Raw genomic sequence first — 13,578 nt, 5'->3', positions numbered from 1 at the left:
GGTGAGCCCTCAGGAGGCCGTGCGGGGTGCGCTGTGCGCTCCTGTGCTGCCCACCCCCAGGCAGCTCCAGGAATCTGCTCAGGTCTTGGGATGGTCACACCTTCGGGACGTCCCTGGCTGCTATTTCATTGTGCGCACACCCGGGTGGCTGGGGGGACCGGGTCCCATCCTGCTTTCACTCCTCAAGTGGAAGAGGGGGTGTCTAATGGGCATCTCCACACAGGCCCATCACAGACCTGTGGGCTCCCTGAAGTGTGTCACCTGCGATAACCGTGGTTTTGAAGCATCTGATGAAAGTTACCAACCACAGAGCCGAGCGCGTCACTCTCGTCTGTCCACACATCTGGGAAGAGGCGGCTGCACAGCACACCTGCCTGCGCCTCTGCACGGGGAGTGAGGGCTTGTCCGGCTGGAGTCTCGGTCAGAGCTCCGAGTCAGAAGAGCCGCTGCAGAGACTTCCTTCAGGAGAACAGTCAGCGCTGTCCACACACCGCAGCGACACAGCGCCTGTCATCAGAGGTGCTCCATTCTGTGATGAAATCACCTCCTCAGTGGACCCTGGAGAGCGACGACCCTGTCCAGGTGTGCAGGTAGAGTGACTGCACTCCAGCCCCTGTGATCTGGGGGCCCTTGAGGGAGCACCAGGCGGTCTGATGAGTTCCAAACTTCAGCAGAGATTTGAAGGAGTCTCAACCAGGCCTTCTTTCCCCAGCACGTGCTGATCCCCAGTCTCAGCTTTCAGAAGAGACTGCAGATTCCCTCCCAACCTCGTGGCCCCGACCTCAGCAGGACCGGATCTGCCACCCTGTGCCACGCTGGGAACTGACTTCCTCTGTGCCAGAGGAGGACCAGGGCCTGAGCTCACAGGGGCGAGGCCTGCAGTGTGTCTGAGACGTGTCAGGTCCCCCCAGGTTCAGGTTAAAGGCAGGGCGGGACTTCCTGAGACTGACACACTCGCTGAACAGCCGGCTGAGTTCTCTGCAGTAACCGCAATCGCAGTGGGACAGGAGCCACCTGGATGCCAGCCGCACACCTGGGTCACTGTCCCCGCCTCTCCCAGGCAGGACCCTCTCGCTGGAGGAGGCTGCGCTCAGGGCGCCGCTCACTGCACCGAGGTGAGCTGTAGTCCCTTCCTTATGGGTGACAGCGCTGGAAGGCAGGAGGGAGGCGCGCAGAGTGCAGCCCGCGGGCCACCTGCAGAGTCCCCACCCGCGCGGCCTGCGCAGGCCCAGCCCGCGGCCCCAGCCGTTGGCAGCCCCGGCGTGCGGGCGGCGGGCGGGCAGCAGGCTCTTCCAGGCCCGAGCGAGAGGTTAGAACGCGCCTGCGAGCGCGGGAAGCCTGCGGGGTGTTTGCAGTGAGCGCCACACAGCGGTCAGAAGAGTTTCCACCTTAATAACGTAGCTGAGTGCTCGTTCTCCGTGCTGGTGCCCACACAGGTGTGCCCTGCGTCACCGCTGTCTGCAGCAGGCGCCACCTGTCCTCAGACGAGAAAAGGCTGCGCTCCCGCACAAGTCACCGCGGATGCTTTGAGCGGGCGATGCCCCTGAGACCGCCGGACACGCACCACCGAGAGGGTCCGGGAGCCGCGTGCCCGTTCTCACTGCAGCTAAGTGCGCGGAACGTGACGGTCCTCAGAGCGCGGCCACCTTCCAGTCCCCGCAGCCACATAGATTGCTCCGTCCCGGGGGCGCAGATGCGCAGCACAGAGGGGCCGCTTACCTGTCTCCCAGCTGTGTCCCGGGCCCGGGCCGGCTCTCCAGGGCTGGTTCTGGGGCAACCGGAAGGGGGCGCGCTCGCTCCCGAGCTGCAGGGCTCCTGAGCGCGCCTGCCGCCTGCTGGGCCCAGGGAGGGTCAGGGCTCCTCCAGCACCGCGCGGCCAGCTCTAGCCCAGCAGGGGGTCACCGGGAGTGAGGCCGCAGCGTGGACGCCCCTGCGGGAGGGACCTCAGTCACCGCCGGGTCCTCCACGTCCTGGCCTCCGTTTGTCCCCCAGGGGCTCATCCCCCAGTGCAGGGCGCCTGCCCTCTATTGGACGAGGCAGCGTCGCAGGTTGCTGGCTCTCTTGGGCAGCGGTCACACCCGTGGCTGACCTCTTTATCAAACTGCTGCCGGGCCAACCCTTTGTGTTCTCTGCAGAACCAGCTCTTCCATTGTTTCGCAGCATAAATACAGACAGGATGGGCTGGGGAGGTAGCTCAGTAGAATAAGCGCTTGCCTGGCAAGGGCGAGGTCCTGAATTGAATCCCCAGTACCTCAAGAGAGAGAGAGAGAGAGAGAGAGAGAGAGAGAGAGAGAGAGAGAGAGAGAGACTGACAGACTGACAGACTGACAGAGACAGAGAGACACACAGGCTGGGAATTTTCCAAATCTTTAACTTGTTGTTGTTGTGTTGTGTTTTGTTTTGTTTTGGCTTAAATATTCTTTTGATTTCTCTCCCTTCCTTCACATTTTATTTACATTTATCTTTTCAGTTTCTGAGACCGGGTCCTGTGTGTTGATCCTTCCTCCTCAGCCTCCCATGTGTCGGTCCTCCCCCACCATGCCCCGCTTCCTTCCCTCCTGTGTATGGAAAGCCACGAGAAGGACATGTGTGCTGAGAGTCCCTAGTGACGTGATCTGGGCCTTGTCTTGATACTTCAGAAGATGAATTCAGTTTTATACGTAGAGTCCTGGTCACGCTGCATGTTTTCTTGACAAGTCTTGGCAGCCTGGGTCTTCCTGCAAGGGCTCCCCTTCCCGTCCCCAGGATGGGAACCTTGTGGCGGTGTCAGCGGTACACACAGAGCTTGGCCTGCCCTCCGCAGGCCCCACCACCTCTCTGGTTGTCAAGCTTGTGGGCACAGAATTGTTCGAGTGTCCCTTTATTAACTCTTTAATGTCCAAGTGTTTGTTTTTCATGATAATAAATTGCTGTCTCTGTTTCATAATTTACCTCCTAAAGCTGTATCACTTTTGTCAGTCTTCTTAGAGATGTAGCTATTGGTTGGGCTGATTTCTCTGATATTTTCTGTTTTGACTTCCACTGCCTTGTGATTTTGCTTTTCTTCTTTTTAAGACACGATGTCTCTGTGCAGCTCAGGCTGGCCTTGACTCACTGCAGTCAGGCTGGTCTGGAGCGCACAGTGCTCCTCCTGCCTCAGCCTCCCCGAGTGCTGGGACTACGGGTGTGCGCTGCCAGGCTGACAACCTGCTCTTAATTTTATGGTTTATTTATTTACTTATTTATTTTTAAGATTGCTTCTGGGAGCCAGCCTGGTGACTTTATTTGTTTGCTCTTTTGGTATGCAGGATTGAACTCGGGACCTCACGCTGGCCAGGCAGGCACTTATGCCGCTGAGCTAGCTCCTTGGCCTCGACTCTTATTTTTAAACCTTTCCTTGGTTTTACTTTGTAGCTTACTGCTCTTATTTTTCTTTTTTTCCTTAGATTTACTTTGCATTTAATTTGTTCTATAATTTTTAATTTCTTAAAGTCAGACTTTTATTTCTTTTTTTTTTCTTTCTTTTTTTTTTTTTTTTTTTTTTTTTTTTTTTTTTTTTTTTTGTGGAACCGGGGATTGAACTCAGGCCTTGCGCTTGCCAGGGAAGCACTTATTCCACTGAGCCATCTCACCGGCCCCCAATTTTTAGTTTTTTAAAGTCAGACTTTTATTTCTAACATTTATAAACCTCAAAGTCTAGGGCCGGAGGGGTAGCGCAGTGGTCTAAGCACCAGCTGACGATGGCAAGGACCCGGGCTGGATCCAAGTCCCGCTGGCCCCACCCCGAGTGCACCTAGCAGGCCGCTGGGCCTAGGGGTGCATGCAGGTAATCTCAGCGCTGGGGAGGCTGAATCGGGAGGATCACTAAGAGTCTGAGCTGCATGATGGGATCCTGTACCAAAGAAAGAAAGACAGCAAAATTAAAAAAAAAAATCAAAGGGGCCGGTAAGATAGCTCAACAGACTCAAGTGCCTGCTTAGGCAGGCTTAGGCAGGCACAGGGACCACAGACCACATGCCGCGCCAGACCTGAGCCGGCCGTGAGCCGTGTTCTGAGACTGCGCAACAACCAAATACATTAAAATTAATAATTAATAAACATAAATTAAAAACCAAAGCCTAAGGAACTGGGGAGATGGTTCAGTGGAATAAGCGCTTCCCTGGCAAGCACAAGGGCCTGAGTTCAATCCCCGGTTCCACCAAAAATAAAAATAAAATAAATAAATAAATAAACCCAAAGCCTAAGGCTATAGCTCATGGGTGTAGCCCAGCAGCAGGGTCCTACCCACAAGCTCCCAGCTGCTCCTGCCCGCCCTTCTGGGCTCCACATCTGAGCCTGAAGATCAGCTCAGCAGAAAGACCGCGGCAGTGTCACAGGCAATGCGGACACGTGCTAGATATTTTCTGCCCAGAATTGTCTCCACGACCAGGAAATACGAAGAGGACTCGAAATTCTGGGGCAGACACGGATTCTCTACAGACAGAGCCATGTGTCTGCATCCCGGGCAGGAGCCACGGCAGGAAGACGGTCTCAGTAACTGTTCTACTGTCCACAAAGCCACTGAGCCGTCTCCAGTGTAACCCGGCAGAGGGGAAGCCGGCTGCAGTGAGTCCCCTCCAGGAAGTGACTGGGTGGCATCGTGGATGCGTCCCCTGCCATCAGCCAGCGCGCCTGCCCGCAGAGCACTGACTTTCCAGACCTGACCTGCTCTGAGGGGAATGACGCCGCGCTCCCTTCCCTCCCTTCATCCTGGGCTCCCTCCCTGGGACACAGCAGGCTCACCTGCAGCCTCACCAGCTCCCTCCGAGGGCTGGGAGCGCACCTTCCCCTCGGTGCAGAAGGAGGTCTCGCGAGACTTCGCCGCCACCGCGCTGCAGCTGGGGCGACCGCGGGTGTGTCTCCAGTGGTGGCACAAGTGGCCGTCACCGTGCTCAGCTGCCCATAGCGGCAGCGACAGCAGCCCTGCACGGGGCCAGCGTCCAGCATCATGTCTGAGGTTAGCCACGACGTCATCGGGGGCGGTGAGTACTCTGTAAGCCCGGCCTGGGGTGCGACCGCGGATTCTATTCCCGGATGTGTGGCCTCAGGCCTGCTTCTGTAGTCTTCCTCAATATGAAATGAGCCCCCGCACCCCATACACTGTGTTACCTGCAACTTGGAAATAGTGAATTCCGTTGTTTGCTCGAAGAGAAGAGCAATCCATCTAAGCACTGGGTGCAGAAGGCAGCCTCAGATCCGCTGTCCTGGGATGTAGCCCAGGTTGGCTCACGCGCTCGGCGCTTCTTCCATCACAGAGCCACGCGCTCTCTGCGCCCTCCTGGAGCAGCGCTGCGTGCCGACGGACGTGGGAACCGCTTCCTGAACGCTGCACCCGGCTGCCACCCATGAGAGCGAGGACAAGCATCTCCCAGCCCGGGCAGCCCACGCCTTAGACGGCCCTCCTGAGCCCTCTGTGCCTCCCCCAGAGTCTGTGGCGATCACTTCCCAGGGTCCCAGATGCAGACTGTCACCTGTCTGTCACCCAACAAATATCTGTCACATGAGTGAGCACTGCAGAGAGCTCTCCCCTTTCAGCAACCCCATCTTTACCAAGGAAGCTCCTCTGTCCTGCTCCCCCTCATCCTCCTGCTCCCCGTCCTCCTCCCCCTCCCCCATCCTCCTCTTCCTCCTCCTCCTCTTGTACCGCAATCATGGTCAGGACCTGGCCCTCGCCAGGCAGGTCTTGAGCCACTGAGCTACATCCTTGGCTCTCATCACTTCTTTATCTGTCCATTTAATGTCAGTGTGGATTAATGGGCTCAAACCTAACTTGATGGGGTACACTGAGGCTGGCTTTTATTTAGATCCTGCTTCTGTCCCTTAATTGCCGATGTGACTGTGGACAGGTTGTTGGTTCTTCTGGGCCTTCTTGTCCTGTGCGTGGACAAGAAAGAGAAGAGCGTTGGTGGCAGCGCTCTTCTGGAGTCCCCTGTCCTAGGTCAGGACACTTCTTTCGGTGTCCATTTAATGTCAGCATGAATTAATGGGCTCAAACCCGCTCTGAGGGGCAACACTCAGACAGCACACGTGTGTGACACTTCAGTGCAGGGAGGGCAAAGGGGGAAATTCACGCAGGAATCGGACAGGAGCTGGGTGCTCATGAAAGACCCCAGCTGCTGCGGAGACTGAGCAGGGAGATCCCAAGCTCTGGCCACCTGAGCAGCTTCTGCGTCCCTGTCACAAAGTAGGAGGTTCTGGGATACAGTCAACGGGAGAGCACTTGCCTACTGGGGACTGTGTCCTGGGTTCAGTCTCCAGTAAAAAAAAGAAAGGAAAACCCAAAGAATTGGTGACCAAAAGTTTCCAGAATCAGACATAAGCCTTGAACATATAGATTCAGGAAATCCTGTGAGCATCAAGCAGAACATAAATAAGTGAAATCAGACCAGGTCAGGCAGGAAAAAAAGAAAAAAGGAAACCAAAAATCTGGAAAGAACTGGAGGAAGAGGACAGATCACAGGAGCGGAGCCGTAACGAGGAGGAGCAGCACCTGCCCTGCTGACGCACAACCCACTCCACAGGTCAGAGAACGGCGCAGGGACACTCAAGGGCTGGGGGAGCCGTGCCTGGAACTGAGACCTCGCCATCCAGGAAGGTGTTCTCTACCTCACCGAACCTACCGGTCAAGGGAAGGCGAGCACAGACTCCGAATCTCCGTCTCTGAGGACACAGGCCACTGACCACGCAGCAGCAGGGACGAGCCTCACGGGCACTTTACCAGGTCACAGATGTCCTGTCTATGGTTCCCTCTTACCTCCCTCCAGTCACCTGTCATCCAGGGAGAAGTGAAGCTGCAGCAGCAGCAGAGATTGGGGTTGTAGCGAGGCTGGCGCAGGAGAGTGATCAGAAGATTGAAGTGCTCGCGTTAAGATGGGGAAGAGCTCTGTGCGGCTCCTGGTTAACGGGGACCGAGTCCCGGCACTATTACAGCACCAAGTCAGCGCAGCGTATAGCACTGAACGTGACCGCTAATAAACTTTGTATGCAAACTGTTTTCTAAGGACGAACTTTTTTCTAAGGACGAACTGTTTTCTGGATCCCAGAGCATGCGACCTTCCTTGGAAGGCATCATCCTCAGCAGCTAGAGCTCAGCACAGCAGCTCCGGTCCCCGAGCCTCCCCTGCACCACGGAGCAGCCGCTCGGCAGGAGGAGAGTGGGGTCTGCTGTCCCGCCTGGCAGGGGCCCTCGCTTGGAGATGACCAGAGCGCAGGATCCGCTGAGGTGCTATTTTCAGGGAAGCGCCCTACACAGGCTACCACGTGTGCCGACACGCATTCATTTGCAGTGCCCGGAACACACAGCTCTGGTTAGCGCTGCGTGGCGCACAGCTCTTCAGCCCCAATGGCGTTTTAGTTCCTAAGGTGCAGAAGGCTACACAGCTGGGGTCACCCAGGGTGAGGCTCTTACCTCCTGCTGTGGGTGACACCGCAAAGCCTCAGGAGGCCGTTTGTCCCCCACCACAAGGTCTGTGCTGATGACCTCCAGTGTCTGTCCTCTTACTGGGGACCTTGAAAAACGAGTTCCTTTGTGGTCCCCAAAATGTTGCCAATCTGCTGCGGGTGCTTATGCTCAATTCAAACGGAAATCGTAAGTCCGCAAAGCGCAGCTCTGACAGCGCAGCAGGGTAAGGGACGGCGTCCAGCACAGCGCCCTCCTCACCTTAGCAGCAGGAGAGACTGAGGGTTCAGTTTAGTGTGACCCCTGCCTGAGGCGTTTACACAGAAGACATCCGGGCCAGGCCCCCTTCCTTCCTGGCCGTGTCTACGTTACCCTGTCCCTCCCTCCTGCCCCTGCCCTGTCACACTGCACACACATGTAGGAGACGAGGAGGAGCCGGGATGATCTCAGGGCAGTAAGAGCCAGACCATCTGCCCATGCTTGGCCATACATTCTTGAACTTTCTCTCTTTCCTCCCCCGTGGCCTTCAATCCTTGCTAGAACCCACTTCTCCATTCTGTTCCTCACAGTGCTCTATCCCAGCGCTGGACACCGAGTCTCAGAGGGGCTCTTTCTCTGCTGCTGACCAGTTTGGTATCTTCCAGGAGCCCAGCTCTCTCTCTCTCTCTCTCTCTCTCTCTCTCTCTCTCTCTCTCTCTCTCTGTCTCTGTCTCTGTCTCTGTCTCTGTCTCTCTCTCTCTCTCTCTCTCTCTCTCTCTCTCTCTCTCTCTCTGTCTCTCCCCTCTCCTCTCCTCCACCCTCTCTCTCCCCCAATGTCTCCCTCCACTCCCTCTGATGACAGAGCAGTCACAGGCAGGACACTCTCTCCTGCTAGGAGCAGCAGGGTCTCCAGCCCCAAATCTGTGTTCCGCACCCCAGCTCCGTGTGGGGCTCTCCTCACCTGGGCTCCCACTCGCTTCTCCTCACTCTTTGAGCTGCCCTCAGGTTCTCTCTCAGGAGGCTTCCAGGGCTCCCTGCTGAAGGCCCACGGTGCTCCCCACGGTGCCCAAGCCGTGCTCCACTGTCTGTGCCCTGGTTCCCTCCTGGCCCTTCCAGCCTCAGCCCAGCTCCTCCCTGACACTGCCCAGCTCACCTGGGGGTCTCAGGAATGTTCCCAGATGAGGGGATTCCTGCAGGGGCAGGGCAGACAGGGGAGAGCAGTGGGGGCAGGGTGCCAGGCAGGAGGCGGTGAGTGGGGCCATGGTGACAACAGGGGGGGCACAGCTCGGAGAAAGAGCTCTGCAGCACTCCGGGCTGGAGAGGACCCCCAGGCTGTGACGGCAGCCTAACCAAGACCTGAGAGGCTGCAGACGGGGTGAGGGCGAAGGGACCAGGACAGCGAGGCTCGCTGGAGGGCTGGGACAGCAGGGTGCAGAGGGCCTGCTGACCGGGAGGACACAAGAGGAGGCATGGCCGGAGTGCAAAGGGAAGGAGGGCGGAGGGGGAGGGGGCAGCCCGCAGACAGTGGGGGGCTTCAGCATTCCCGACGCCATCCTGGAGCATGGTCTCCTCTCCACCTCCCCAGCCGCCCCTGGTCCCGAGGCTGCCCCTCCTGGCTCCTCTCCTACTCTGCCCACCGCCCCAACAGGAGGAGCTTTGACAGTGTGGAGGGGAAGGAAGAATTAAAACCACCTGACAGGAGGGCCGGGAAGATGGCTCAGTGGCATAAGTGCTTCCCTGGCAAGTGCAAGGGCCTGAGTTCAATCCCCGGATCCCCGGTTGGGGGGGAATCAATCACTTGACAGGTGTGGGGGAGAGAGGAAAGCAGCAGAGGGAGTCTGGGCTGGTACCCTAACTCAGGTGCCTCACCTCCTTGTCCACCCCACGAGCGCTCACTCTCTCTCTGTCCCTCGGCCTCTCTGTCTCTGTCTCTCTGTCTCTCTCTGTCTCTCTGTCTCTCTGTCTCTCTCTCTCTCACACACACACACACACACACACACGCACGCACTCACACAACCAGCATACACAGCTGCAGTTCCTGCCCCTCCAGTGGCTGTGTAGACTCATGATCTTCGGAAACAGAGCCCAGTCCAAGGGCCACAGAGTGAGTTCTCACAAGAGTGCAGGGCCCCTGGGACTTCCGCCAAGCGCTGTCCCCCTTCCTGCTGCCTTTCCACCAGCCCTTCTACACACCACACAAGTTCATTTGACTTTGAGGTAAAAGTTTCCACGCAATGGATTCTGTTTTCTTTAGTAGAAGAAAACGAAAAAAAAAAATTTTTAAAGGGCTGGAGAGATAGATAGCTCAGTAGAATAAGCGCCTGCTTGTTGTGAGTTCAATCCCTGCTACCATACCAAACAAACAAACAAACAAACAAACAAAAAACCAAATGACCTGTTTTTGTTTTTGTCTTTGTTTTCCCTTTAGAGACAGCTTCTCACTACACAGTTCAAGCTGGCCTTGAACTCCTGAGGATCCTCCTGCCTCAGCTTCCCGAGTGCTGGGATTACAGGCGTGCACCACCACCCTGCCTTGCCCCGTGCACCCTTAAGCTCCCGTTGGAGCCAGTGCTGGGATTACCAGGGCTAAAGGGAGGGCAGGCTGGGCGAGCAGAGGAGGAAGTTAAGCAGGCCCAGCTGAGCAGCGATGGCACCGTCCTCCGCTCCTCCTGGGATCACTCTTGGGGTCACAGACTGCAGACAGCTGGCCAGGACACAGCCCTAAGTGCAGAGAGGCTCGTGCGCGCAGCAGCCACTGAGGCCTTCTGGGGACCCGGCAGGACACACGCCTGCCACCTCAGGCGGGAACACGCAAAGAGCACGAGAGCAGCCTCCGGGCCAGAGCGAGGCTGGCTCCCCTGTGAGAGACTGAGACGCAGGAAGGACTCGGGGGCCGCCTCCAGCTGCGCCTGCGCTGGCCTGGCCACAGGAAGCCGGCGCTGTCCCCAGGCTGGGACACAGCACAAGGTTCTGGGGTGTCTAAGGCCCTGTGATGTCAGCTCAGGGTGGGACAAGGGTCTACTGGAGGGACGAGGACACAGGAGACGACCCTGCGGGCAGTGACCACGTCAAAGCCCGGCAAGCCCTGCACACTGAGGGAAGGCCTGGGAGCTGCCCTGAGCCTCTGCGCGCACACTGCAGGGATCCTCTAGCCAGCCAGCGCCTGCGGTCAGGAGTGGGAAGAAGCGTCCCTCATTCTGACTCTCAGGGGTGCGAATTTCCAGGGTCCTCACAGGAGGAACACGGGACATGACGGAAGAGAGTGTCTAGGATGCAACAGTGACTCAGACACGTCCAGCAGGGCCAGGCAACGCGTTTATTAGGGGTCCTTACAGAGCAGGGGCGTGGGGACCCGCAGCACACTGACATCACCGACCCCGTCCCCAACAGCTGAGCAAGTGCTTTGAGGGCCTTAATTAAAACGGCAGCATCCAAGTCAAAGACAGCAGAGATCCCGGGGAGAGCTGCGTGTTCTCCACCCCACCTGCCTCCCCACCAGGACACTGCTGTGTCCAGGAAGCCCTGCGGGCAGGGAGCTTGGGCTGCGGCTGGTACAATCTTGGCTGCTGGCAGCAGACCATTAGGAGAGGGAGGTGCAGCCAGGCCTGGTGGAGCACCCTGAATCCCAGCACTTGGGAGGCTGAGACAGGAGGACCACTGAATTCAAAGCCAGCCTTGCTATAAAGTGAGTTCAAAGAAAAGAAAGAACAAATAAAAATATGGACGACTGTGGCTGAAGAGAGGTGAAGGGGGCCCCGCAGAGCAGGGAAGGAGCAGCAGCAGCTCAGGGCTCCACGATGCTGGCACAGCGGTGCAGAAGCGCAGCCCCGCCGCTGCAGACAGGACAGCTGGGCAGGAGGGGACACAGGTCACTGTGGGGACAGGGCGAGCCAATCTCTCCAGGTCCCCATTGGGCCGAAAGGAACAGAGCCCCAGTCAGAAGCCATCTGCAGACAGAGCATCGGGGTTCTCAAGGGCAACAGTCTTGTCACTTATCCCACACGGCCAGCTCCCTCCTGCGACACCACAGGGAGCCCTAAGCACATCCAGGGCAGGTGGTATCCATGGCCACAGCCCGCACAGCCTGCTCCCAAAAGGCTCAACTCCAGAGCATGTCACCCAGGCCTGTGCCCTCCGCACGCCCCTCTCCCTCTGCAGGCTGCAGGTCTCACCTTTTCAGGTCATGAGTGATGAGTCAGAGTTCCGGGCGTGGTCACTGCCTGGGGTGAAAACATAGCAGGGTGCAGTCAGAGGCCACAGGACAGGAGGCCACAGGAGGAACTGTGGGGTGGGGATCCCGTGGATTCTGATACACACTTACTTGCAGCCTGAGCGTAGCTCCCTCCTTTCACACCTGTGGGGAGCAAATGCCTTGTGAGAAGCCAGGGAGGAGGTGAGGTCATGACAGCCTAGATCACAGGAAGACCCAGGGAAGTTTCCAGAACTGGCCTGAGACCCAGGGAAGGATCAGGAGGCAGGAGAAAAGGACACCTGCGGGACCTGTGCCCACGGCCCTGCTAGAGCTCCGTCCTCAGCAGGGACCTTGCGCTCTGCCCCTGACTGCTGGGAATCGGGTCCGCCTCACCACACACAACTGGGCTACAAATCTGTCCTTCCTGTTCCTTGTGCTTTATAACAGAGTCTGGGACCCAGCCGGGTACGCACCCATCAGTGTGCCTTGTGTTCACAATAAAGAGGTGAGCACACTTCTCCCTGGGCCCAACCCCTGAATACTCAGGCCATGACCCCTTCTTACCTGCCCTCTGTCTCCTCCACATCACAAGAGACACCACAGCAGTGACCACAAGGAGAACGATGACGGCAGCAACGCCTACTGCGGCGGCAGAGACTCCTCCAGTGGGGAAGGTGGACTGAGGAGAGGGCTCTGGGAAGGGAAGAGACGGTGACTGGTCCTGTGCCAGGTGCTAGCCCTGAGCTCTCAGGGGGGACAGGACGTCTCCTCCTTCCCCTGAAAGAAGGCCCTGTGGCCCCCTTACCCCATGTCAGAGTGCGGGGCTCAGGCAGCCCCTCATGCTGCACACGGCACGTGTACTTCTGCTCCTCTCCAGAAGGCACCACCACAGCCACCCACTTCTGGAAGGTTCCACTCCCATCGGGCCTGGTCTCCACCAGCTCCATGTCCTGGGTCAGGTCCTGCCCATCCCTCTGCCAGCTCAGGGTGATCTCCGCAGGGTAGAAGCCCAGGGCCCAGCACCTCAGGGTGACCTCTTCCTTGGAGATGGGGTGATGGGTCACGTGTGTCTCTGGGAGATCTGGAGGAAGAGGGGAACATTCAGGCACTGTGCATCCTTCCTGGGCAGCTGCAGCAGCACTCATGTGACCGTCCTGAGAATGGACAGGACAAGGAGGGTTGGGGTGACTGTAAATCTCAGAGAGCAGGCTGGGCACAGGCAAGTGGGATAATCTGTCCTCAGATAGTTCTAGACTTGGGGTGAGGGGGCCCGAGGAAGGAGGCTCCAGGTGTCTGGGGAGGGAAAGGGACCTCTATCCTGAGAGGGTGGAGACTGAGAGACCAGAATAGGTGGAGTGAGACCTCCAAAGACCCCGGGTGTGGGGCAGGGACAGGCCGAGGGAGGGCAGGGGCACAGCCTCCTGAAGGGCAGGGTGAGGGGCACCTCGGGGTCCTCCCTCCATGCTGGGACAGACTCTCCTCTCCTGAGAGAAGGGGCTCAGGACAGCGCCCTGCTCTCAGCTGTGAAGTCCCAGGAGCGCTCTTCCCGTGCAGGGAGAGGCCCGCGGTGCTGCGGGAAGGGTCCCGCTTTCCTCCCTGGAGGCAGCTGCCCGGCCAGAGCGCGGATGGGAGGTCTCCAGGGCCGGTACCTGCGCGCTGCAGGCTCTCCTTCCCGTTCTCCAGGTATCTGCGGAGCCACTCCACGCACTCCCCCTGCAGGTAGGCCCTGTAGCGCTCTGCCGCGCCGGCCTCCACCCACTTGCGCTGCGTGATCTGCGCCGCAGTGTCCGCCGCCACCCAGGAGCTCAGGTCCTCGGCGAGGGCGATGTAGTCCTTGCCGTCGTAGGCGTGCTGCGTGTACCCGCCGAGGAAGCGCCCGTCGGGCCCGACTTCGCAGCCGTACATCCTCTGGATGGTGTGAGAGCCTGCCCCGCCCCAACCCGGGAATTTTCTCTCAGACCGAAAATGAAAATGAAACCGAAACCGCGCC

General features: G+C 58.2%; 1 protein-coding gene across 1 annotated transcript in view; it reads right to left on the bottom strand.

The window, feature by feature from the left end:
* LOC101582899 (HLA class I histocompatibility antigen, B-38 alpha chain-like) overlaps positions 1 to 13,578 on the bottom strand; it is a 245,968-nt gene that overhangs the window by 205,164 nt on the left and 27,226 nt on the right. Inside the window, exons 5-8 of the mRNA XM_023721800.1 lie at positions 12,153 to 12,281; positions 11,718 to 11,750; positions 11,569 to 11,616; positions 11,124 to 11,412 (exon numbers count right to left, since the gene is read on the bottom strand). Coding sequence (XP_023577568.1) covers positions 11,573 to 11,616; positions 11,718 to 11,750; positions 12,153 to 12,281 — 206 coding nt within the window. The 3' untranslated portion in view covers positions 11,124 to 11,412; positions 11,569 to 11,572. Of the gene's footprint in view, positions 11,413 to 11,568; positions 11,617 to 11,717; positions 11,751 to 12,152; positions 12,282 to 13,578 lie in introns of the transcript that reaches the window.

Source organism: Octodon degus, unplaced genomic scaffold (assembly GCF_000260255.1).
Source record: "Octodon degus isolate 3935 unplaced genomic scaffold, OctDeg1.0 scaffold00005, whole genome shotgun sequence".
In the NCBI taxonomy this organism is placed as follows: domain Eukaryota; kingdom Metazoa; phylum Chordata; class Mammalia; order Rodentia; family Octodontidae; genus Octodon; species Octodon degus.
The sequence above is the reverse complement of the archived record's forward strand: the minus strand, read 5'-3'. Positions and strand labels throughout refer to the sequence as shown.